Source organism: Dendroctonus ponderosae, unplaced genomic scaffold (assembly GCF_020466585.1).
Source record: "Dendroctonus ponderosae isolate FM_Combo_2020 unplaced genomic scaffold, Dpon_F_20191213v2 Dpon_F_20191213_10, whole genome shotgun sequence".
NCBI lineage: Eukaryota > Metazoa > Arthropoda > Insecta > Coleoptera > Curculionidae > Dendroctonus > Dendroctonus ponderosae.
In genome coordinates, this window is record NW_026017111.1 from 6867648 (window position 1) to 6894605 (window position 26958).

At 39.5% G+C, this 26958-nt stretch overlaps 2 protein-coding genes across 2 annotated transcripts in view; one reads left to right on the top strand and one right to left on the bottom strand.

The window, feature by feature from the left end:
• LOC125502762 (dystroglycan 1-like) overlaps nt 1-26958 on the bottom strand; it is a 52203-nt gene that overhangs the window by 2739 nt on the left and 22506 nt on the right. Inside the window, exons 2-10 of the mRNA XM_048661985.1 lie at nt 9781-10042; nt 9402-9716; nt 9045-9345; nt 8734-8984; nt 8070-8364; nt 2248-2899; nt 1837-2188; nt 1496-1750; nt 1105-1437 (exon numbers count right to left, since the gene is read on the bottom strand). Of these exons, the coding sequence (XP_048517942.1) occupies nt 1105-1437; nt 1496-1750; nt 1837-2188; nt 2248-2899; nt 8070-8364; nt 8734-8984; nt 9045-9345; nt 9402-9716; nt 9781-10002 (2976 nt within the window). The 5' untranslated portion in view covers nt 10003-10042. The remainder of the gene's footprint in view (nt 1-1104; nt 1438-1495; nt 1751-1836; nt 2189-2247; nt 2900-8069; nt 8365-8733; nt 8985-9044; nt 9346-9401; nt 9717-9780; nt 10043-26958) is intronic.
• On the top strand, nt 19025-20482 carry LOC125502763. The gene is made up of 2 exons (XM_048661987.1): nt 19025-19467; nt 19533-20482. Exons 1-2 carry the CDS (start codon nt 19133-19135, stop codon nt 20464-20466), a joined length of 1269 nt encoding a protein of 422 aa, XP_048517944.1. The 5' UTR covers nt 19025-19132; the 3' UTR covers nt 20467-20482.

Below are 26958 nucleotides of genomic sequence, written 5' to 3' on the forward strand. Positions count from 1 at the left end.
TGAAATGAGACTTAAGAAAAAAAAAGTCGATTCGAAGCCACGTTTAAGCTCTTTTGATCTCAATTTCCAGCTGAAGCTTTCATTTGATGTGGCTTCCAGACTTAAGTCAAAAAAAGTCCACTTGAAGCCGATTTTAAAAAAACTCCAAGGGCGAAATTCTCTCGGATTCAAATTTCACCGTTCACTTTCCTTAGCTTCAAGCGGTTCAAGGTTTTGTTTTAAGAGTCTTTAAAAAGGGTTCAAACCCAAATTTATTTCGGTTTTCAGCTCCACCTTTCATCACCCATCCTTCATTTGGCAATACTTCAATGTTTGAAATTGGACTTTGGAGAGAAAAATGCTTGTTTCGAGTTTAAAAAGACTTCAAACGCAAAATTATGTCCGTTTTGAGCTTCACCTTTCATTTGTGGCTTTAATGTCGTACACGAGAGTTTAGTAAGAAAGTTGTGAAAGTATTTGGAAAAATTCTTTTGAATTTCAGTTAGTAATTGAAGACTTTCTTCTCTCCTCTCTCATCTTCTTAGATACTAGAGAATTCTTCAAATAAACCTTATTCGATATTTTCCGCCGCAACAAAAAATATCATTAAAACGAGAAAAATAAGCAAAACAGCACGCGAATAAGAAAATAGAGTTCACTCTTTCAAACCGAATCCAATCAACAAAAATTGTTTCAAATTGAAAAAATTAAAGAAAAACTTTTTTTGAAGTTTAAACAAAAGTGAACAATCACAAAGACAATAGAAGTGAAAAAACGAATTTCTGAGCCTCGGTAACACTGCGATGAGCGTCATTTCGGTTGTTGCCGCCCTTTGAGTTAATGTGTTCATGAGTTATAACTCAATCATTAACCTGTTAATGAGTTATAACTCAATCGATAAAATCGTGAAATTTGTTCCTGTGAAAAAGTGCAGAAAAGACAGCCGCACGTAAATGTGTGTCAATGGTTTTATTGATTACTAATTATAACCAAACGGTGGCCGCGGTTGTGGTGACTTCCGTTGCTTATTTTCGTTCAATTTTTCCTTTTGCTGTATTTGTTTTACACTTTATTAGTCGTTAGTATTAGATCTAGCACACATTTAGAGCATGGATGTTTTCCTACCATGAGCTTCTCCACAAACTTCCGCTGCAACCCGGCGTTACTCGAGAAAGTATCAAAGGGCAGGCCGATGGTCATGCTGAACTCCACATTGTAGGGCCGCTTGGCTGCAGGCCGCACGTCTACAATCAGACTATCCTTGCCCTCCATCCCTCCAGAGTCGATGCAGATCAGGTAGTATTCCGTAATGCCCGCCTTTTGAGGGATCCCGTAGAACTCGCGATTTTTGTTGTCGAACTGCAGCCAACTAGTGGCAGGAATCGGCGTGCGATCCGCCGTTAGTAGAGTGATGTTCAAGGTCTGCGGATCCACATCTTCGGGATCGTAGAAGGTGTCCTGCAACAGGTGGAAATCACTCGAGAGTGCTCTACAGCCAACAAAATCCGTTGCTTACGTCTTGCACTTTGTAGACTAGCAGCTCCCCCAACGTGGCGTTGACTGTGTCGATGGGATTGCGCAGAATTGGGGGGAAATTGGTAGGGAGACTAACTGGGGCGGCAGGAGTCGCTGGGGCGGCAGGAGTAACGGGGGCTGGCTGCTGTTTGCAGGTCGTCAAGTCGTAGCTGAGCACCTTGGTGGCTCTCAGGCTGGGAGCTAGCGTGTAGCTGAGCTCCAATGAAGGGTCCCCCCGGTCGTTATCAGCCAGCATCTAACAAAGCGGGGTTGTACATATTGAAAGTGAATATAAAAAAAATTTGTATATGTTTAAGACCACACGCTAGAAGAGCCGCCCACCTCGTACAGGCTGAGAATTTCCTGCCGGGGACAGTAATTGGTGGGCAAGGAGTCGTTGGACCATGCAAACACCACAGGATCACTCGTATGGTTGATGTAGCGGACAGTGATTTCCGACATATTGGTGTTGTAGAGCCTGCCGAGAGCTCGCAGAACCTTCAGGGACCAGTCCACATAGTGGGGGTATTCCTGGAGCTTTTCGATGCGCAAATGCACTGCAAACTCATGGTTTACCACTCGGTCGAGCCGGTGCTGCTGAACCTGCACAGTCAGCTGATCCTGCTCATAGGCCCCGTCTTTGTCCGTAGCCCGGACGATGTAATCCCAATGCGAAGCGTCATCTGGCAAAGGCCTAGAAGACGCAAAACCTTAAAAAATCACAATTTAAAGCGAAAATAGTAGAACACTCACAGCCCATACAGCTCCCTACGGGCTGGATTGAACTGCAACCAGGAGGATTTGGGGATGGGCTGTCCATTGCTATCCAAAACCTGGAAAGTCAGGTTGTATCCATCCTCAGCGTCCCTGAAGGTGTTTTTGGGGATCTCCAAGCGGAAAATCTTTCCAGCAATCACTTGCGAGTGCTGCAGCCGGTTCTCAATGTAGGGCTTGGTGTTTTTGGGCTCTGGAACAAACCGCACCGTTGCCTCCGTCGTTTCTTGGACGAAAACTTCTTGGGTTGTGCTGGGGGCGTGGCGAGGGGTGGTGGCTCTGCTCTCCTCTTGCTCAGTGGTAGGATTCTCAGTGTTTGGCGGCTCTTCACGAATCGATATCGCCTCCGTGGTGGCCTCGGAGGTGCTGGGGACTGCGTAGGATGTGCTAGATGGAGGCGGACTTTCTGGCCTAGAGGTGGTAGTAGTGGAGGTAGTGGTGGTAGTGCTGGTGGTAGTGGTGGAGGTCGTAGTAGTGGAAGCCGCGCCCTCTTCAGGCGGCGCGGTGTCTGGCACAGAGTAAATGGGCGGTTCAGCGTCCACAATGATCTCGGAAGTAGTGGGGGCCTCTGGGGTGGAGGAGTAGACAGCGGTGGAGGCATGCAGGACCGATGTTGCCACCTCTGCATCTTCTAAATCAACGAGTTTTCTCTTTAAACTTGAGGGAAAAATTATTGATCGATATAGAGTCGAAAGCATTGCCAGCATTACTGTTTTCGTAATAGATTTTTCTTTGAGTGCCTGTTCAGTCATTTTTCTTGCGTCTCTTAGAAGAGCAGAATAAAAAAAAGTCAAAAGAACTTTAAACATTTCTTAAAAATCGCCTGCAGATGACAAAATCAAAACTTTATTCACATGTAGAAGGCACGTTGCCAGACAAAACGCACTCGAAAGTCTGGTTTCTGAGAAAATAAATGTCACACTGAGGCTGCATGAACTGCCACAAACTTCTGTCGCAAATTTAAAAATCTTGAAAATAGCCTGAAGATGACTCAAATTCGAGACTCTCCCCTTTATAACACGCACTCTACTCAACAAAATTAATTTAAAGTTTAACCGTAACTGAAGTAGTTTCGGAGGAAATAACTGGGAAACTCGAAATTTTTTATAAATTTGTGAAAATTCCCTGAGGATGAGTCAAAATCACAACCTTTTCTACTAATAGAACATGCCTTGCCCTACGATATGTATGCAAAGAGGACACTCCAACTTTTCTAAAAATTGAGAAGGCAACTTCCAAACGTAAGCGAGTAAAAGCAACTTCAACAATTCAACGCACATTCAAAATTTTTTCTAAAATTGCCTGAAAATGTCTCAAAATCGAAGCTACTTCCACATATAGAACTCATTCTAATCTACAAAACGCACTCAAAAGTAACTGCAGCCTAATTCAAGTTTCTGAGAAAATAAATGCCAATCTGAGATCTGTATCAACAACATCGAAACTCTATCGCATAATGGAAAAATCTGGAAAATGACCTGATGATGAGTCAAAATCGAAATTTTTCTCACTTATAAAACGCAAAAACGCGTCTTCTTCAAAATGCATGCAAAAGTGAAGCCTGGATTGACTATTTTCTGAGAAACTAATTGTGAAACTCCGTGCTGCATAGAGAACCACAAAGTACAAGCAAAATTAAAAAAAAAATAGGGAAAAACCCATGAAGATAAGTAAAAATGGATGCGTTCTTCACTAACAGATCACATCCTTAGAAAACACACCCAAAATTTCTCAGCTTGCAAGTTACAGAGTAAAGAAATGTTAAACTCCTATCGGGGAAAACCCCCACGGAAACCAGACGCGATTTTCAAAAAATCTCGAAAATTGCCTGGAGATGTCTGAAAATCGAAACTTTTGCCTTTTGTAGAAAGGACATTTCCCTACAAAATGCATAGAAAAGCAACTCGCTCACTTTGTCAGTTTGTGCATAAATAAATGCCAAGCTCCCGCCAGCAAAACAACCTGGGTAACCAAACGCAATTCTGCAAAATTGTCGATAATTTCCTAATGATAAATTTCAGAACTTTGCTAGCTTATAGAAGGGACTTTGCCCTCACACAACACACCAAAAATTACCTTTCCCACATTTCAACTTACAGAGGAAAGAAATGTAAAAACTCTCACAAAAACCAAACGCGATTTTGAAAGACTTTCAAAAATTGCCTGATGATAACTAAAAATTGAAACATTTGGCGCTTGTAAAACCGACTTTTCACTGCAAAATACATATAAAAGCGATGCTCTGGGTTTATTACGTTTTTCAAGAAAAAAATATCAAACTTTGGCCTGCAAATACAACCTCAGAAACTCAAAACGCAAATTTGCGTTTTGTTTCACAAGTAGTGAAAATTTGCCTGTAGATGACAAAAAATCTAAAATCGGTTAGCTTATCTAAAGGACTCTGTTCTCATAAAACACATTCAAAAAGTTCCCATTTCGAAAGTTACAGAGAAACAAATGCTGAATTCTTAACAAACACCCGACGCACTCTGAAAAATCTTGCAAATTACCTGATGATTATTGAAATTATAAACTTTTGCCACTTGCAAGAAATGCTTTGGACTGCAAAATACGTACAAAAACCATGCTCTTGGTTGTATAGTTTTTGAATAAATAAATGCAAGATTCCGGTCTGCAAGAACAATTTCGTAAACTAAAAGCAATTTTGAAAAGTTGTAAAAAATTTCCTGTAGATGACTAAAAATTTAAACTTCGTCCACTTATAAAAAGAACTCGCGTTCACAAAACGCATCAAAATTTGTTTTTTTCGCGTCGCAAGTTACAGAGGAAAGAAATGCTAAACTCTGGCCTGCAGAAACCATCACGAAAACTAGATGGGATTTTAAAAAATTCTTGAGAATTGCCTGAGAATGACTTAAAATCGAAACATTTTCCACTTGTAGACGAGACTTTGCCCTATAAACTTAATACAAAAGTGGCCCTCTAACTTTGCAGCTTCCGGAATCAAATAAAGGTTAATATATGCGGAGCGTAGTTTGACTATAAGCAAAAGCAGCATGCAGCTTAATATTAAAGAGAAAATGTTTAATGAGGACTTAAAATCTGAACCTTTAGGACTTTGGGAAAAAACTTTTCCCTGCAACATACATACAAAAGCAAGTCACTCGGTTCACTAGTCTCAAAATAAGTAAATGCCAAACTTCGCCCTGTAAAACCATCCTCGTGACGTGAACCGCAATTTTGCAAAATTGTGGAAAATTTCCTGATGATGACTAAAATTGACAACTTTGTGCCGTTTTAGAAGGGAATTTGATCTTGAAAGCGCATGAAAATTAACTTTCTCACTGGGCAAGTTACAGAGAAAATATATGCTAGAACCCGACCTGCGAACACCATCAAAAACCTGACGAAATTTTTAAAAATTCTTGAAAATTTCTTGATGATGATATCAAATCGAAACTTTTGAGATAAGTAGAAAAGCCCTTGCCCCATAAAATGCAATCAAAGGTTCCTCTCTACCTTCGTTAGATCCTGAATAAATAAATGCAAAATCCTGGCCAGCAAAGCAACATGATGATAACTAAAATTGGAAACTTTGTTCACTTATAGATGGGATTTTCCTCTCTAAAACGCATCCTAACTCGACTTTGTCATTTTGCATGTTACGGAGAAAACAAATGCTGAAATACGGCATACAAAAACCCCCACCGATCACCGGACGCAATTTTGACAAATTATTCAAAATTGCCTGATGATGACAGTAATTCGAAACTTGTGAGGGGAGTAGAAAAGACCTTGCCCTATAAAATGCATGCAAAGGTACTTCTCTACCTTTGTTTGTTCCTGAATAAATAAATGATAATTGTCGGCCTGCAGAGTCACTTCGCAAACCAAACGCGCTTTTGAAAAATTGTGGAAAATTTCCTGATCATGACTAAAATTAGAAACTTGGTCCACTTATAGATGGGATTTTGGTCCCCAACATGCATCCAAACTTGACTTTCTCACTTAGCAAGTGACGGAGAAAATAAATGCTGAAATTCGCTCTGCAGTAACCCACACCAAAAATTTGACGCAATTTAAAACAATTCTTGAAAATTACCTGAGGATGACTGAGAATCGAAACTTTTGTGACCTGTAGAAAAGCCCTTGCCCTATATAATGTAAGCAGAGGTACCTCTCTACCATCGTTAGTTCCTAAATAAATAATGCAAAATCCTGGCCAGCTAAACAACCTCGTAAACCAAGTGCAATTTTGCAAAATTGTCGAAAATCTCCCGATGATGACTAAAATTGGAAACTTTGTTCACTTATAGATGGGATTTTGCTCTCTAAAAGGCATCTTAACTTGACTTTGTCATTTCGGAAGTTACGGAGAAAACAAATGCTGAATTCCAGCCTACAAAAAATCCCACCAAAAACCTGAATCAATTTCGAAAAATTATTAAAAATTGCCTGATGATGACAGTAATTCGAAACTTGTGAGGCGAATAGAAAAGGCCCTGCCCTATAAAAAGCATGCAAAGGTACCTCTCTACCTTTGTTAGTTCGTGAATAAATAAATTATAAGTGCCGGCCAGCAAAGCATCTTCGCAAACCAAACTCGATTTTGAAAAACTATGGAAAATTTCTTGATCATGACTAAAATTGGAAGCTTTGTGCACTTATAGATAGGATTTTGCTTCCTAAAATGCATCCTAGCTTGACTGTCTCACTTCGCAAGTTACGGTGAAAATAAATGCTGCAATTCGCTCTGCAGTAACCCACACCAAAAACTTGACGCAACTTAAAAAAATTCCTGAAAATGTTCCTGATGATGACCGAAAATCGAAACTTTTGACACCTGTAGAAAGGACCTCGGCCTACAAAATGCATACAAAACCACCTTCCTTCCTTCGTTAGTTCCTGAATACCTGAATACACTGATGTCACATTCCGGTCAGCATTCCTTAATGGTGATGATTAAAATTTGAAATATTACTAAATTATAGAAGGCCCTTTTGCTCGCTAACAGCTTCCAAAAGTGACTTTCTCACATTGCAAGTCAAAGTTTTTTACTTTGACTAAGTGCTAAAACGGGCCTGCAAAAGATTCAAACTGCAATCAATCGAAATTTTGCAAAATTACCTGATGATGACTGAAAATCGAAACTTGGTCTACTAATAGAGGACATCTTGCCCCACAGAAAGCATAAAAAATTGTCTTTCTCACTTAGCAAGTTACAAAGGAACTAAATGCTAAACTCCTGCCCGCAAAAACCAGACGAGATTGCGAAAAACTCTTGAAGATTGTCTGATGACGCCTGACTATCAAAATAGTAAATTTGCACTGATGGAGCAGACGCTGCCCTATTAAATGCATAGAAAAAACTGGCTAGATCTATTGATTTCTGAGGCAAAAAGTGTGAAACTTCGGTCTGCTTCAATAACAACACCATCCAAACACTACCTTGAAAGTTTCTTGAAAAACAACTGAAGATGACTTGAAATCGAAACGTTTTCCCACTTATAAAAGACAACTTGCCCAAATATAAATTGCTTAGCCCCTGATAAATAACTGCCTGCAGCAATAAATATGTCAGGAATGTAGTTTGCGCGTGTAATAGTTTGCGAACAAAACGTGAGAAAAACTGCTGCTTTTTGCGTCATTAGACCGTTGCCGGCAGGAATTTAGCTCTAACGTTTCCCTGGCACGCAGGGCCATCATCTTCAGAGAAGTGAACGCGTCAAAAGCTCACGCTGCGTCTACAGTTCAAACAACGTTTCATCAGAGTATTGAGTAACAAACTAATGAAAAGTACCGACTTTGCCAGTTGAAACAACCGCCAATTGCTGCAATACCTTCAATATCGACTTCCTGCGTTGTCGGGACCATTTCCACAGGTGTGAAGACCGGCTTATTGAACATCTGGCGGGAAACTTCGGGAACGATAGTTTCGCTCTCAATGGCCTCATCCTCAGTGTCGTCGTCGTCCTCATCGTCGTCATAGTTCTGATCATAGTCGTAGGTGACATCGAAATCATCACTTGGCTTGAGGATGTCGATCCGTGTGGGACCTGAACTCTTAGGTGGTTCTGTAGGCAATGATGGTTGGGTGATTGTTCTCGATTGCTCTGGAAGCGCCTCTTCTATTGGCTGCAAACAAAACACCGACTCATTATGGAAGAGCTGTTGCTTTTGTGTCTGTGGAGGCTACGGGTAGTTCAGTTTTGGAAGAAGCTCAGAAATGTCTGAGCAGCCGCTTCGAGAACTGTTTGAAATTGGTGGAATATCGCAGAAAATTATTAGCTTTAAAAAGTTGGAAGCAACTTGTTAAAATGCCGCAATAGTCGTTTGATTTTCTAAAACACTTGAGATAGAAACCTTTTTACCTCCCAATTTATTCCATTACTAGCAAATATTTAAATGATATTGAAAATCTAAACTTAAAACAAAGTCGACGTTGTCAAACAGTTTAAGTTATCCGAAGCCACGTTTCTTATACCAACATTTCGAATCACTTACCAAGACCGGTTCAGACTGACCCTCAGTGACTTTGGGCTCACCATGATGATGGCGATGAGGATGGGTGGTGGTGGACGCAGCGGTTGTCGTTGACGTGGTAGAAGTCCTGGCAACAGTGGTGCTGGGAAAAGTGACTGGCTTGCTGGATGTGGGCGGATTGGCTTCAACGTCGCCCAGATCATCTTCATCGTATTCTTCATTGTAATCGTCATCATAGTCTTGGTAGTAGTCGTTGTCGTAGTCTCCGCTACCTGAAATCGCCCAAAACCTCCGCATTTGCCGACTGTTTCAAACGGCCAGCTGAAACCCACCAAAGTTATCAGTGGCCTCCCTTCGGTTGCGCAAAATCGGCTTGGTTTCAGTCTTAACTCTCCATCCAATCAGCGGCAGTCTGAGCACTTCTGCTATGGTGCCGTCTCTGGCCTGTTGCTTCAAGTTGTGGATCAGAAGCGCTGTGGATTCCCACAGCCGCCCATCGCAACCCACTGGCACCTCCAGGCTGGATCCTGACTTTCTTCCAATTCTGGTCTGGATGTTTCCTGGACCCGCCAGAACCACTGCACTGTCCGTAATATCATCGTTGCCCGATTGAAGCTTGAACGTGAAGGCACTCTGGAATATCCAGGATTAGTGGAAATTTTCCAATAATTCCTTGTTCCATCGCTTACTTGCGGAAGACTGAGGAACTTGGCAATGTTGTTGATGGCGACAACTCGCTGTTTGGGCTTGATGGCGTGCAGATGCCTGTCCAGCAGTAGTGTGAGGACGGTGTTGTCTTCCTCTGGCTTGCAGCTCGGAGTTGCCTCCGGGGATTCTTCCAGAACTCTCAGCTTCAGGATTTCAGAGGCCGTTTCCTCTCCCAGAGTGGTCACCTTGAGGTGCAAAGTGCCCTCGTCGCCAGGCAGTGGGACTCCCCAAAACCAGCCAGTGTGCTTGTTGAAAACCAGCCAGGAGGGCACGGACTTAGAATTCTGCGCTTTGGCCTGGAAAAGCTCTGTTTGTTCGGGAAAACGTCCCACGTTTCGCCCTGAATTTATTGGTTCTTACCACAAAGCCACGTGTGGATTTTCCATGCTGCACTGCATAGTGGAAAACTTTGCCCACAACAGCCGTTTGGACATTGTTTGGATAGTACTGAGGCCTGATTGGTGCCATCAGGGCTTCGTGCATTTCTTCGGGCGTATCGAACGTGAAACCATCTTCCTGCGCCTGAACGGAAAACACCAACAGGATGGAAAAGAGCAGGGATGACTGAAAGCGGGAAGTCATCCTGGATCTGGTTGGCTTTCGGGTCACGCTTTCATAGTGTCTGGAAAGAATTAAGGAAATTAGGCACAAGGTTGCCAGAACAACTTGTTTTTTTGGTAATAAATTTGATAAAATTCTCGTAACAAAATAAGTAATGTTTGAGTGTTTACTCGGTAGTTTTTCTCGGGTCTTTAGCAGAGCATAATCGAGACAAATCAAAAGTCCACTCAAAAACTTCTGTACTGTTCTGTTCTTCAAAAAAATTTATTTGCAAACGTCTTGAAAATAGCCTGATAACGGTACAAAATTAAAGTTTTCTTAGTTAAAAGATGGACTGTTCCCTAGAAAATAACTGTGAAACTCCGGCCTGCATAAAGGAGWAGAAAATACCAACAACATTGCAAAAAAACACCTGAAAATTCATTGCGGATGAGTGAAAATTGAGACGTTATCCACCTATAGAACATACTTTGCTCTACGAAACTTGGAGGGCGATAACTTTTTAGTTTGGCAAGTTTCCGAGCAAATAAATGTCACACTATAACCCACTTAAATGCCCGTAAAAATCACATCCAACTTTGAAAAATTTCTGAAAGTTGCCTGAAGATGGCGATTGAAAATCGAAACGTTTCCGACTTCAGAGCATAGCTTGTCCTCCAATTATTTGCAAGGGCTATTTTCTCACTTTGTTAGTTCCGGAGTAAATAAATTCCAAACGCCAGTTTGCAAAAATAACTCTTTAAACCAAATGCAGTTTTGCAAAAATGTCAAAAATTACCTGATGATGATCGAAAATTGAAACTTTGTTGCCTTATATAAGAGGCATTGCCCCATGAAATATTTCCAAAATTGACTTTCTTACTTCCCAAGTACAAATGTCATATAATATTGACTCTCTGGCTTTAACTTCCTAATGAAATAATGAATAATAAATGTTAAACTACAACCTGCTGAAATATCCGCAAAAACAGTTTGCAACTTTCAAAAATCGCCGACTTAAAACCGAAACTTATGGCACTTTAGGCACAGATTTAACTCTGCAAAAGTACATACAAAAGCGACTCTCTCGCTTTGGTACTTTTTAAATCAATTAATGCCAAACTCCCGCCTGCAAAAACAATCTCTCTAACCAAATGCAATTTGGCAAAATTCTCAAAAATTGGCTGATGATGCAAACACCGAAACTGTGTCCACTTATAGAAGGAACTTTGCCCCATAAAATGCACCAGAAACCGGCGTTTTCACTTGGGAAGTTAGACTGAAAATAAATGCTAAACTTTGGCCTGCAAAAACCCCTGAGAATACCAAACACGATTTTTAAAAATTCTTGAAAATCGGCCGATGATGGCTGAAATCCGAAACTTTGTTCAGTTGCAGAAGGAACTTTGCCCCATAAAATACATTCGAAACTGACTTTCGCACTTGAGATGTTACACAGAAAATAAATGCTAAACTCCTGCGTACAAAGACATCCAGGAAAACCAGACGCGATTTTGAGAAGTTATTGGAAATCGTCTGATGATGACTGAATTGAAGCGTTCTCAACTTACAAACAGACGTTCCTCAAAAGGTGATTCTCTAAATTTGCAAGTTGCTAAGCAAATAAGTGTGAAACTACGATCTGCAAAACCAACATCGTTAGCCAAACGCAAATTTGTAAAAAATTGCCTGAGGATGACTGAAAGTCGAAACTTGGTTAGCGTGTAAAAAATACTTTGGCATGATAGCAAAATTAATCCAAAATTGATAAACTCACTTCGCAAGTTACAGAGCAATTAATTGCTGAACTCTAACAATTAGACACAGTGAAAGTTTTACCTGCTGAAAGACATTAAATGTTAAAACATTTTCTGCTAAAGTCTAGGAAGTAACCCACACCTGATAAATAGAGCGTACTTTTTTGCATCAAATGCCACTGAAAGCATCTTTCGATCGTTTCTGGTTTAGCAGAAATCAATTTTTATTTGGAGTCTTGCATATTCTACTAAACGACACTAATATTCAAACATTCTCCAAAAAATCCCCAAAATCGCCTTAAAATTACTAATCGCCCAGTAGATAAAGTGACTCTTTCTCTATCAAAAATCAGTAGGTGCATGTTTCTGTCTCTTCCGGTGCGCCAGTAATCAATTTTTATTTAGAGGCTGGTAAATCATCTCTACTAAACGACACTAGTTTTAAAAAATTGGCCTCAAAATAACCAAAATTGCCTTATGCTTCAATACTTGCGCGCTAGATAGAGCGGGCTTTTCTCTATCCAACGCCAGTGAGCTCATGTTTCTAGTACATCTGGTTTTCCAGCAGTCAATTTTTAATTAGAAGTTTGGAAATCGTCTCTTGAAAGACAGAAATATTTAGAAATTCCCGAAAGCAAAATGACCTACCAGAAGACGCAAATTTTTTAACTTTTGTCAAAAATATCTGTGAAAGTTTCAGAATAGCAACTTGCAAAAGCCACCAAGGCCATGTTGTCATATTTCATGATTTTTCAGCAACCTGTGTAATTACAATCAGAAAAATTCGTCTCGTTCGGTAGTTAAAGATTTTTCCTTAAATGTCCGCCATTGGCGGGTTTTTGGCTCATATTTGGAAGTTACTGAAAAAGAAGCTTCAACTCCGATTAAAGCCAAAATTTGAATATTTGTAGCTCAATAAATCAGTTACACCGCATGTGATTACAGTCTGGAAACTTCCTTTACTTTGGAAGTTGATTTTTTCAGTAGTAAAAATCGTTTTTTTTGCTCATGGTTGGAAGTTGCTGTGAACTCTTTGCTTGCTGTGAACTACTTTGCCCAATTGTAGCTCAAACTATCTGCTATAATTTGTGCAATTTCAATCAGAAAACTTCTTTTTGCTTTGGAGTTTTTTGGCTCATCTTTGGAAATTGCTGAAAAATCAGCTTTGACTCCGAATGAAGCCAACCACTTTCAACTATTAAATACCAGTTTTCTCTATCAAATTTCACTGGTTGCGTGTTTTGATCTCTTCTGGTTTACGAGTACTCCATTTTTATTTATAGGCTTGCATAGCCGCTACTCTACTATTAAACACAGTACTATTTTAAAATGTTCTCCAAAATCCCTAACATGGCCTCGCATTTAAAAATCACCCAGTATATAGAGCACTTTTCTGAAACAAATGGCACTGGACGCATGTTTCCATCCCTCCTGGTTTCACACGAATGCAATTTTACTTATATGTTTGCAAAACTTCTAGCCACTAAGCGATATTAGAACACGCTGATTTTCAAAAATTGGCCAAAAACTCTCGCATAATAGTTTCAAGTTGAAACTCGCACAGTTTATAAATAACATTTTTGCCCATCAAATACCGTGGAGGATATGGTTGTGCCTCGTCTTGTTCTACAGTATTCGATACAATTTTGAGACTTTCGGACGTTGTTCCTACCCAGACACGAATATTTAAAAAATTGTAAAAAATCCTCCATTACGCCCATGAACTTGCAGTTTTCTCGGTACATAGAGTGCCTGGTTCTCTATCCAATGCCACTGAAACCATGTGTTCGTCTTTCCTAGCTTTCTAGGCATCCAGTTTTACTTAGAGGCTTGCAAATCATCTCTACCAAACGACATTTATTTAAAAATTTGCTAATAAATAGCAAGGAGTTGGAACCTCGCCCAATAAATAGAGCATACGTTTCTCTATTGTTCGTATCGTTGAATGCCTCTACCTCTTTTAGTTTCCCAGTAATTCATACCTATTCAGAAGCCTGCAGACTCTCTCCTAAAAAATATCAATATTTAAAAATTCGCTGCGGAATCCCCAAAATGGCTTTTAAATTCAAAATCTCCCAGTAGATAGAGCGCAATTTTCTCTATTAAATTATGGCAAGCGCATGTATCCACTTCTTCTTGTTTTCCTGTTATCCAGTTTTATTTAAGGGTTTGCTAATCCGCTTTATTAAAAATCATTAATATTWAAAAAATCTCAATCTGACTGAATTTAATATTCACCCGGAAGATAGAGCCCGCTATTCTCTATTAAATTCAACTGAAGGCACGTTTCCAACGCTGCSGGTTTCCCAGTARTCAATTTTCATATAGCGACTTGCAAATCTTCTCTAGGAAAAGGCASGAMAAATTTACAAATCGGCAAAAATATTTTTAAAARCCATTTGAATTAGAAAATRGCCGGGAAAACAGAGCCGCTCTTCTCACTCAAAGCATATTAAGCCAATGATTTTGTCTCGACTTTTTTGTTATTTAATATTTKAATCTTGCTTGCACTTGCACCTGCTAGAAGACACTGAAATTCAAAAATTAGCCAAAAATTCTCCATTAAAGTTTCCGAATGGAAACTCGCCCAGAATATAAAGCGTATTTTTCTCTATCAAATGCGCCTCAATGCGTCCCTTGGATTTTGGATGTTGCACTTTTATTTCGAGACTTACGGAACATCTGCCTACTGGAAGACGCTCATTGTTAAAAATTCCTGGAAAATATCCGATACGGTTTCAGAACAGCAACTCTTCTTGTATAGAGAGTCGGATTTGCTCTATTAAACGCCAGTAAGGCGGTGTTGTCGTATTTTCAGATTTCCCGGAAATTAGTGTTGAATTAGTTCCGTTTAAAAAAAAATTACACAGATTTTCAGAAATTCGTTAAAAATTCCCAAATAAAATTTTCCTGTTGATGTTCACTGGTTATATAGAGAGCACTTTCAGCTATTTTATGCTATGACTCAGTATATGTTTGCGCCTCTTCTGAGTTCAGAAAAATTTATTTTCTTTGGAGGCTTTCGGATGTTCCTCACACCAAGTCACACAAAATTTTTAAGCTAGCCAACAATTCCTCAATTTCGGTTCAGAATTAAATTCGGCCAGTATATAGAGCGTATTTTTCTCTATGAAATGCGCCCCAGCGCGTGTTCAGAGCCTCTTTAGGTTTTGGGACGTTGCACTTTTATTTCAAGGCTTACTGAACATCTGCCTACTAGAAGACGTTCATTGTTAAAAATTCATGGAAAATATCCGATACGGTTTCAGAACAGCAACTCTTCTTGTATAGAGAGCCGGATTTCTCTAATAAACGCCAGTAAGGCGGTGTTGTCGTATTTTCAGAGTTCCCGGTAATTCGCGTTGATTTAGTTTCGTTTAAAAAAATTACATGAATTTTCAATAATTCGTTGAAAATACCCACATAAAAGTTTGACTTGTCGCGACTSACTGCTTTTATAGAGGGCACTTTCAGCWATTTTATGCTATRACTCAGTATATGTTTGCGCCTATTCTGAGTTYAGAAGAATTAATTTTCTTTGGGGGCTTTCGGGTGTTCCTCACACCAAGTCACTAATATTTTTAAATTCGCCAACAATTTCTTAAGGTGGGCTTAGAATTAAAACTCGCCCCGTATATAGAACTTAATTTCGACGGCAAATTTTGCTACTGAACGCAGATCCTGATTTTCTCAAATAATTTTTTACAAAATTATTAATGTTTATGCAAAGGCACCAACTAATATTGCAAAAATCGCCACGAAGTCATGGATAAAAACATCAAATTGAAACTCACCAGTTATGTAGCGGGAACCTTTAGCTATCAAACGCTGCTAATCGCATAATCGGAGTTTTTTTGGTTTCCCAGGACGCAATCTTCTTAAAGCCTGGCAAAGCCAGTTTTTTTACTGAAAAACTCACAAATCGAAAATTTCCAAATAAGAGTTTCCAAGTGAGACTCGTTCTGTCTATAGGCGCCACTTTTAACTATCAAATGCCACTGACCGTATGATTCCACACTGGTTTCCGAAAGATTAATTTTATGTGTGTTCTTTGAAAGGAATTCCCACTTCCATTCCCACATTTTGAGCTGCAGAATTTCGCTATTCCAGACGCTGTATTTTATGATTCATCTCCGAATCGACTTCATTTCGTTATCGCGGCTTGGGTAGACACTCATGATAAACCAGAATCAACAAACATCATTAACCAAGATAGTGTTTACACAATTGGAGTCATCCACATGCTGGCGGGTAACTGGAAACACTCCATAACTCAATAATTGGAAATTCGCTGACACACTCAGAAGTTTCGGTTTTGCGGTTTTCCCAATCGAAAATCAACAAGCGATTACCGAGAAAGATAACTTTTTTGTCTAAACAATAACTGCTTAATTAAGGAATGAAATATTCCCATCGTTCCACGTTTGACGTCCAAAGTACGTTTCTGAGATATTTATTGGATTCCTCCAGGAAATAGTTCTCCAGCCATCCAGAGACCATAAATTAATTAGCGAACGGGACTGTTCCGTTCGATGCGCTCCTTGCTCCCAATTTGATATTCCATAGGGAATTTCATCTATTTAAAGGACCGTATAATATGGAATCCAGCTCCACTAAATGGCAGAAAAACTGCAGAAATTTCTTAATGGGCTCAAGGGTTTCCCAACGAAAAACCCAAATCCTTGACCTTTTCGCTGATAGTCAAATGCACAACAACAATCTTGCATTTTCTCTTGATTAATTTCCAAATAGATCGACAATTAGTGATGCTCTTTTCGCCTGCTGCTGATTACACGCGGGTCAAAATGTTATCGTCAGGCAATAGATTAGCTTCAAAAGGATTTATGAATGAGTTTGCGTGATCTTCTAAGCCTTAAATGTCGTTCAGGGCTAAACACACACGCACGGTGGCTACCTACTTAGTTAATCTATGGTGGCTACCTAGTTTTCGTTAAATCTGCTTTCGCTAGGCCAAAGTGGACGTTTTTTCTTCTAGAGTCAAGAGCAAATAGGTAAAACGGGCAGCGTGTTTTGTTGACACCCTGAAAATTTTTTAAAGAAAACGATTGGTTTAAGGAATTGAGCAGATAGTGGACGACCAAGAGATGCTAAACGGGCAGAACTTCCAACAGGTCTTGTGATTTGAATGATTGAATTGTATATAGATGATTGCTCCAAACACGCATGAAATGTACCGAAAATATCGATTATTTTGGAACTAAAACTTCTGGCGTGGTTTTCAAGGAGTTCGTTGCATTCCTCGCTTCCGTAAAATCACAATGATGTAGATTTCAAGGTGTTTCGAGAAAATGTATATTTCTTTAATTTTAAAATTTGAACTACAGAAGCAAACGAGAAAATCGATCTCAAATTTGGAAAAATGCCATAAAATTGCCTGCGGATGACGTAAATTCAAAACTTTTCAAACTTACAGAAGATGTTTTCTCTAAAAGATGCTGACCTCGCGAGAATTTGTCTTCCCTGGATGCTGAGGACAAAATTTCAAACTTTCGTCTTCAGAAACAAACGAGAAAATCGAAACTTTTGCTGCCTATAGAAGATTCTTTTGTCCATAATATGCTGATAAAGACAAGTTTTTGTAATAGCAGGTTCCCGAAAATGAAAATATTAAAATTTGAACTACAGAAGAAAACCAGAAAATCGAACGCAAATTGAAAAGTTTACCAACGTATAGACGTTTTCTCTAAAATATGCTGCCAAAGGCGAGACTTTGTCTTCACTGGATGCGGAGGACAAAATGGTCGCAAGCTTGTMGTTTATAGAAGATACTTCTATCTGGAAGGTGCTGCTAAAAAASTCCAAATTTGGCCTACAGAAACAAAGGCGAAAATTGATCGCAAATTTATAAAAAAATTWTAACAACCTAAAACAGCAGGCAATTAAATAMAAATTAAATATTGTATGATGACAGAAAATCGAAACTTTTTATGTTYTAACAAACAACTTTCTTTGCAAGGCTCGTAGAAAATCAAGCAGTTTTTGTGGAAATTAATGCTGAATTTAGAGTTTTGAAAATATACCCAAAAAGCACTGCAGATTATGAAAAATCAAAGTGCCTGATGGTGATGGCTGAAAATCGAAACTTTTGCAACGTTTTTAAGAGACTTTTGTCTAGATAACGTTATTAAAAACGARTCTTTKCCATCACAGATTTCTRATAAAATCGAACGCAAATTCGAAAAATTTCCTGATAATGACTGAAATTCGTAGCTTTTGCAACTTAAAGAACAGGCTTTTCTTAGGATATGCTGACGCMACTAAGTTTTTGTCATCAYTGGCGGCCAACAAAAATTTGARAATTTTGGATTGCAGAAGCAAACGAGAAAATCGAACGTTAATTTGTAAAYATTCCATAAGCTTGTCTGAAKATGACATAAATACGAAAGTTTTGCTGCTTATTGAAGATTCTTTTGCCTTTAATATGCTGACAACGACAAGTTTTACTCTTAGCTGGTTCCTGAAAGCGAAAATTTTAAAATTTGAACAACAGAAGCAAACAAGAAAATCGAACTCAAATTTGAAAAATACGATAAAATTGCCGAAGAATGACTTAAATTTAAAACTTTTTGAACTTATAGGAGAGGTTTTCTCTTAAAGATGCTGCCAAAGGCGAGTTTGTCTTCACTGGATGCTGAAGACAAAATTTGAAACTTTTGCCTTCAGAAACAAACAAAGTCGAAGGTAAATTAGAAATATTCCAGAAAATTGTCTGAAGATGATGTAAAATTGAAACTTTTGCTGCCTATAGAAGATTTTTTGTCCATAATATGTCGACAAAAACAAGTTTTTGTTTAAGCAGGTTCCAAAAAACAAAAATTGAAACATTTCAACTACMGAAGCGAACGGGAAAATCTATCTSAAATTTGGTAAAATGCCATAAAATTGCCTGCGACGTAAATTAAAAMCTATTCGAACTTATAATATATAATAGAAGAAGTTTTCTTTAAAAGATGCTTCCAAACGCGAGATTTTGTCTCCACTGAATACTGAGGACAAAATTTCAAGCTTTTACCTTCAGAAACAAACGAGAAAATCGAATGCAAATCAGAAAAATTCCATAAATTTGTCTAAAGATCAAAACAGATTAATCGAAACTTTTTACTGCACCTGGTAGAACGAACCTTACCGAAAAACGCGCCAATAAGAGAGAGTTTGCCAATTCGAATGAGGACGAGTGCATTCGGGTGTCTTCGTCCCTGCATCCACAAGTGAGAGCGACGTATGAAATCCGCCCATCTCTGTCTGACCTCCGCCAGATACCAGAGCTGATCAAAAAATACAGACAAAAATCGCACGGCTCTAGGTAATTCTAAGACTGTCAACAATATGTCAACTTCTTTTGAGACAGTGACTGACAATTTTTGGGGGGTTTTCTGCTGAATTTGCGCCTAATCATGGCCTTAGCTGTATGTGCTCGCGATGTTAAGTTCTACGATTGGCCCAGTTTTCATTTCATGGGCGCCTACGAGGTTCCAGCTGAATACCTGTCAGTAAAGGGCATTTCCTGGTGCTGTGACGGTTCCAATCTGCTGGTGATCAATAGCAAGGGGGAGCCTCTACTAATCACGGCGCCTGCCAAGTCCCAAACGAAAATTTCCATTCACAAATGTGTCCCTGTTGTCAACGTCTTTGCGGGCGTGTTTGCCAAAAAACGCTCCAACGATCTGGCCCTGGGTCTGGAGAATGGGGAAGTCAACAGGTTCGACTTGCAAACCAAAGAGTTTGTTAGGTGGGGTTTAGATGATTCGATCTTGGAGCTATTCTGTATAGCCCCCATATGTTGGTTTGTTTCAGGTATAAAAAGCTCCCCAGTGGTATTCAGAACCTGGATATGTCCGCGGATGACCAGAACCTGCTGGCAGGGTGTTTTGACGGGCACATATTCCTCTATGACACCAAAGGAACGCCTTCGGCCAGTCTGATGGTTCCTAACAGTTATTCGCTTTCCACTGCGTTGTTTAGCAACTATTCCAAGCTAGTGGGAGGCGCCAGCAAGGATGGTTCTTTTGCAGTCTGGAATGCGGAAACCACTGATCTGGAGTTCGCCTGCAAAGAACACACGTCCAGAATCACCGACTTGGGATTTCTGGAAAACACAGTCACCACAGTGGGGACCGATGGGTTCCTTTGCATCTTCGACCTGCGAACCAGCAGCTTGATCAGCAAGAACAACCTGGATGGGGCGCTTTCCAGCCTGGCGTATTTTCCAGGCAGCTACGATCTGGCGGTCGGCACCTACAACCAGCTCAGAAGCTACGATGTTCGGAACCTCAACACGCCAATCCGAACTCTGCTGGTTAACAATGGAGGCCACATCAAGAGCATAGCGGCTTCGCCTAGAGGCCTGGAAATTGCCCAGAGCAGCCTGGATAAAACCGTGCCTGCCTCTGGGGACTTTTCCATTCCGTCCAACTACCCATCCAGTGGCCGACTGCAGGAGTTTGAAGCAAAAGCGGCCAAACCGAGCCGGACTTACAAGCAGTCCGAGGTCCAGGAACTGGAAAAATTCATCAACGACTACATGAAGTACATTTCGATGCAATTTGCCGAGAAAATGGCGCAGTCGTTCTACGGCCTGCGGATCAGCACCAGCAAACAGTTCATCTGCATGGGCGAGAAAATGGATGAGAGCTGGAAGAACTTCATTTCGTATCTGCGATTTGCTGGCGAGTCCGATAAGGGATCCACGTTTTGCTCTAAAGATTCGCTTAAAGATAAAGGCAAATAAAGACTTTGGGCGTAAAGTTGTGGGTATTTTGAGGGAGAGACTGGGGAAGTTTTCAAACAAAAAGTTAGTTGAGCAGATGGAGAGTGCGTTTTTTGACTACTTGGGAATGAAATGTTGGCTCCAAACTCTTTACCCAGATCCAGATTCAGAAGCAGGATTTCGCTATTTAAGACACATTTTTTGAGAAAACCTATGGATGAAGTCTGCAAGGTTGCTCAGTTTGGTGGCTTTTCAAGGCGTCGATTTCAATTGCTTCCACGCTTTTAAATGGATACTAGTGAGGCTGATAAGCTTTCAAAAGTATCCTTAAAAGGTTTTCCAGCGGTTCTTTAAGAATGTTTTCAGTGTTCAAAAATCGCCCAACAAACCTCAAAGCTTGGCACCAAATGAGCGGTTTTCTTTAAAAGTGGCTTTTAGAAAAAGTGTCCTAAATATGGAGATCAAAACTTGATTAGGAGACAATGAAACCCTTGATTAACTACGCAAATGTAATGATAAAATTAATGTAAATTTCAACAGATTTTTTTGGAAAAAGTTTAAAATAAATTGAATCCATTTTTATCATTAACTAATATTTTATCAAAATGGACTTACACCACTTTTTTGCCAAACTGCATTTCTTTTATCGCTGATAAGTGCTACAGTAAATATAGCATTTTGTGCAGGAATATGAATGTTTACATCAAACTCTATGGACAAAGAAAAAATATAATTTTCCTCAGGCTCTATATACCGAGTGAAAACAAATGCGTCCTCAGAATGCTAAGATTCTGGACCTTTTCCAGAAGCTTTCGTTTCCACACACCCTAGTTTTCTCCATATAAAACTCGCATCAATTAACAAATTTTCTCTAGCGGCATCTAAATAGCGTTGAATCGTGTGGATTTTGCTCCAATTTGCGCATTTTTCCTAACGACCATCTCTTCTATCTTTAAGTGAGGAAGCCCAAGCTCATTTGCAGAAATTTAACATAAAATTTAGAACACCAGCAGGACGTGGGTAACACTGTGTTGAGTTGCGCTTTGAAGTTGTTGCCACTCTCCGTCAATGAGTTATAACTCCTCGGGCAATGAGTGATAACACATGCACTGCGCCAACCCAGGCTTAAATGAAACAGTCATGTGTTTGCTGTGTCCAGCCCTTTGGGCACGACACTGGCTTTTGGAAAAACCTGTCAAGAGCCTAGTTGAGAGTGTTTTCGTGTGTCGTGCTCACAAAATCTCTATTAGACAAATTTGGATGTCACACGTTCTATCGCCAGTAGATTCGCAGAAATTTATTAATTAACGTTTGCGATCATTTTATTTCTGATAATGGTGCGAATACGAAACTTGCTTAATTTAGCAGGAATACATTTTTAAAGCGCAGTTTAAGAAGAAACTCTAACGCCCCAAGTTGGAAGGTTTGGGAAACGATTTGGGAAAAATCGTCCCCGATAATCTCGCAGAAAGACCAAATTTTCAAAATCCAGAGATTAATGTGTGCTCTTTCCAACACACGCCTTGGCCACTGGGTTTGGTCAAACTGAATGTTTTGAAAAATTCTCAGTCTTTTAAATTTGAGTTGCCACCTGCTTGATGATGGCCCAAAAGCAAAACTTTCCCCAGCCTGAGAAAAAAGTGCGCTCTTTCCAATACATGATTCGGCACCAAGCCATCTCACTCACTTTGGCAGAAATGATTTTTTTATACTACCCTCAACTTAGATTGAGCTTCTCTTGAACCAGTCAGGGCAAAAAACACTCTAAACTTGACAATGGATTAGTGTTGGCCAAAAATAAAATCTGCCGTCCCCGAAGATCTCCTTCCATCCGCAAAAAACTGGCTTGCGCTTCTGGTCGCCAGAAACTTCAAAAACGAAAAAAAAAATGGTGAACGCTTCAAATTTCAAATTTGTCTACTGGCACTGTAGGCCTGGGTAACACTGTGTTGAGTTGCTGCCTCTGAGTTAATGAGTTGCAACACTCAGGCAATGCGTTGTAGCACACGCACTGGCTCTAAACGCGTTTTTGGGTTTAAACCTGTGTCGTGCCCACAGGGCTTGGCATAACTTCGAAGGCCCGAAGTGTCTAATGTGTCTGTTGTGCCCAGCCCTTCGGGAAGACAAACTATCTAGATTGCCATTGGATCAAATTTGACTACTGGGTCACACTGTGTTGAGTTGCGCTTTTGAGTTGTTGCCGCTCTCTGAGTTAATAAGTTATACCTCAATTATCAATTAGAATTAAGTTGACCCGGGGCCGGAACAACGCTTTAAACAAGTAAAAATAAAAGACGTTTTCCCAGCCATGGCACTGAGTTACCGCGCCAGTGGGCACCAAACCATTTGCGCAGCACTGCGCCAACTCTTAAAAATTCGCCGAGTTACCCAGTGCCAGCAGGCATCCTGTGTGAAGCTCAATTTGCGATTCCTGGCCTAAAAATAATAAACTCAATGTCCTTCAGCGGGGAACAAGTTTCAAATATAGCAAAAATAAATAAACATTGGTGGCTTTGTTTATGCGAAAAGCTGTTAATTTGCCAGATGACCCACTTAATTAATTGCCGAGTGCGAAAAGGAATTTTCATTGAATAACTATCGGTTGGAAAATTCGGGCGATAGCGCCATTGTTGTGCACGGGAAGTTTGGAGATCCTACTGGGAAAACTGGCCTTCCGATGGCATTTATTATCGCTTTTACCGCAAAAAGAGGTGTTTTCTGCATGGATATTCAGATCACCGAATTATTAATATCCAAGGTTGGAGCTTCCATGTGGCCCATCAAATCCAGTCACGTACGAAATGTCTGCATCAATAATTTAAATGCCTGGCGATTGATTAACCCGTTACAACACTGATTGATTAAATCTGCATTCAGACAGCCGATTTAACCCGCAGTTGGGATGCAAGAAAATTCGAAGTCTGTTCCTTTGGAAATTTTTTGAACTTTTTTATGCCTTCGTTCAGACTATTGGACTTAGTAATAAATTAGTTTTTCTCAAATCCTGAATTTTTGCGTAGAATGGCCAGATGCATTCGAAACAGCCAATTTTCAGGTCTGGATAAAAAATGGAAGTAAGCACCACAGACAACAAACAAAAGATAGATGGAAGAGGTTTTTGTAACGAATCCAGACTGATTTCTGACTGAAACAGCGATCACACGTGGAATTTGCCCTTAAAAAACAAAAAAACTCGGGAGTGGACGACATAACAAAGGAACTACGAAATATGGGGGACCGAGACTCAACCAGCAATTCGAAACTCTTATCCGCAGGACGCTTTTAGTTCGTAAAATCCCGGATGAATCGTGATCGACCATCACAATCCTCACGTTCAAAAATCCAATCAATCCGTCCGAAACCCAGTTCGGTTTTATCAAAACTCTGGGAACACAAGAAACTCTCTTCACGAAAAGAAATTTTTCAAAAATCAGTTCCTTAAAACCAGAACTAGAATCAATTCAACTCAAATATCGGGTAATCGGAAAATGCTATCTGCATTTCGGAAATTTGGAAACCACTTTTCAATTGACACTCAAATGCAGAATTCTCCAGAAAACCGTCCTCAGCATCATTCAATAGACTAAATCTCTCGCTATTTATGTGTCGCAACTTTCGGTTTACTCTCATTTTTTGTCAATTTTTGGTTGTCGCGACTGGAAAATATGGTTTGCGTTTCAGCCCTTTGGGAGCAACTTTTGAAAAGTTTGTCACTCAAAAGCAAAATCAACTATAAGGCTGCTCTTATCGTTAATCAATAGAACAAAACTTGTTCCATTCACTCAGAAAGAACTCTCTTCTTCCTTTTTTCCAAATTTTTGTCGCCAAAAAAAGCCACAAAAAGCGTCTCTCGAAGCGATTTTTGAGTTCGTAAAACAATACCGGAATTAGTCAGAATAGTGCTCTCAACGTTATTCGAAAGAAGAAACCGTATTTCGTACCTCTGGCCGAGCCCTTTTTCCATAAAACTGCTTGTGCAGAAGTGTTAAGATCAACGACGTGACTTTAGACTACCGGAAGGTTTTTGATGGTATTAAACGACCTTCTTCTGGAAAGGCTACATGATATTGACATCAGAATAATCCAGTCCTGGTTCTGAACCGAAATCTTCTCTTAATAAAACTACAGCGGGCAAATTTGTTTTTCTTCCCCCGGCCGAGCGGGCGATTTGCAGCAAAGTGAGCGCGTGCCTTCGCTTAAATAACTTTCCCCGGAAAGGAGAATTGAATGTAATTATGAGAGCCTTTAAAGCAAGGCCCTTCAAAGGGCCCTCCCGAGAGAATCGCCAACAATAAAGTTAATTATTTCCAAAGACACGGCCCTCTAATCGTGCTGGAAGTTTATTTTTGGCAAAGGTCAGTTGAAGGGAAAATACAAACTCGGTGAAAATTTTCCTGCTGATTAAAAATACGGAAAATGTAAAACAGTTATCGAAAAGCTGAAAGTATGCAAGGGTGTGCCCATGTGGAATTCAGAGGGAAAAGTTTTGCTTTATGTGAATAGGAAATTTTAATTCTACGTCTTCATCGGGGACTTTTGGGCGAATTTTTTTAAATGTCTTACAAGATTAAATAAAAATTAATTGGCCGAAGAGGAAACAAGAGGGAAACCTGCTCCCAATGGTATTTAATAGAAAAAATTGTGGTAAATCTACTGGGCGAGTTTGAATTTGAGATCCGTCCCGGGAAATTTTCCAATATTTTTTTTAAATGTGAGTATTGAAAAAAAATTGCAAGCTTCTAAATGAAATTGGCTTGCTGGAAAAGCTGAAGAGGTGGAACGACGAACTTATCGGCATTTGATTATGAAAATTGTACTTTATATACCGAACGGGCATGAACTGCGAGAACGCAGCAAAAATCGTTGGAGGATGGTAATTTTCTTAAAAATTTGTTTTGGACTCTGTTAACCAAAAATGTTATGTTCGAAAACTGGCAAAGGCAAAAATACGCTCCCGCCGGCTTTTGATAGAGAAAAGCATCCTTTATATACCAAGAGTTTCAATTTGAAGCTCTCCTCGCTGATTCTTTGATATTTTTTTACATGAGGCTTTAAGTAGATAGATGTTTCGCAAGCTTCTTATGAAAAACCTAATGATCGGGAACTAAAAAAGGATGAAAAAGTGGATTGTCTTGTCGTTTGTAAAAGAGACTTCTATCTGGAAGATGCTGCTAAAAAATTTCCAAATTTGGCCTACAGAAGCAAACGAGAAAATTGATCGCAAATTTGTAAAAATTTCGTAAAATTGCATAATAAGGTAAAACGTAAACTTAACCAACTGACAGAATAGTTTCCGCACAACAAAACGCATTCAAAACCGACTTTTCAACTTCACTACAGTTGGTGAGAAAAAAGTTAAATTGAACACCCAAAACAACCAAAAACAGCAGGCTCAATTTTTTTTAAAGTTTAATTATTGTTTGATGATGACAGAAAATCGAAACTTTTTATGTTCTAACAATCAACTTTCTTTGCACGGCTCGGAGAAAATCAAGCAGTTTTTGTGGAAATTAATGCTGAATTTAGAGTTTTGAACATACACCCAAAAAGCACTGCAGATTATGAAAAATCTACAAAAGTGCCTGATGATGGCTGAAAATCGAAACTTTTGCAAGGTATATAAGAGACTTATCTCTAGAAGTTTCTAGAGTCTAGAAAACGTTATTAAAAACAAGTCTTGACAAAGGCAAGTTTTTGTCATCACTGGAAGCCAACAAAAATTTGAAAATTTTGGCGTACAGAAGCAAACGAGCAAATCGAACGTTAATTTGTAAACATTCCATAAAATTGCCTGAAGATGACGTAAATTCGAAACGTTTGCTACTTATTGAAGGTTATTTTGTCTACAATATGCTGACAAAGACAAGTTTTTTTCTAAGCAGATTCCTGGAAACCAAAATTTAAAAACTTGAACTCCAAAAGCAAACGAGAAAATCGAAAGCAAAATTGGAAAAATGCCATTAAATTGACCGAAGATGATGTAAATTCAAAATTTTCCAACTTATAGCCAAGGTTTTCTGTAAAAGATGCTGCCAAAGGGGAGACTTTGTCTTCACTGGATGCTGAGGATGAAATTTGAAACTTTCGCCTTCAGACACAAACGAGAAAATCGAACGCAAATTAGAAAAATTTTATAAAATTGTCTAAGGATGACGGAAATTCGAAACTTTTGCTGCCTTTTCTGAGAAGATTCTTTTGTGCATAATACGCGGATAAAGACAAGTTTTTGTCATAGCAAGTTCCTGAAAACAAAAATTTTAAAATTTGAATTACAGGAGCAATCGCGGAAATCGAATGCAAATTTGGAAAAATGCCATAAAATTGCCCGCGGATGACGTAAATTGAAAACTTTTCCAATTCATAGAAGAGGTTTTCTGTAAAAGATGGTGACAAAGCTTAACTGAATACTGAGGACAAAATTTCAAAGTTTCACTTTCGGAAACAAAAGAACAAATTGAACGCAAAAAAGAAAAATTCCATAAAACTATCTGAAGATGACATAAATTCGAAACT

Coding starts and splice junctions, on each gene's coding strand:
- LOC125502763 (XM_048661987.1), top strand. CDS start 19,133: ATGGCCTTAGCTGTATGTGCTCGCGATGTTAAGTTCTACGATTGGCCC. Junction 19,468..19,532: donor CAAACCAAAGAGTTTGTTAG/GTGGGGTTTAGA, acceptor GGTTTGTTTCAG/GTATAAAAAGCTCCCCAGTG.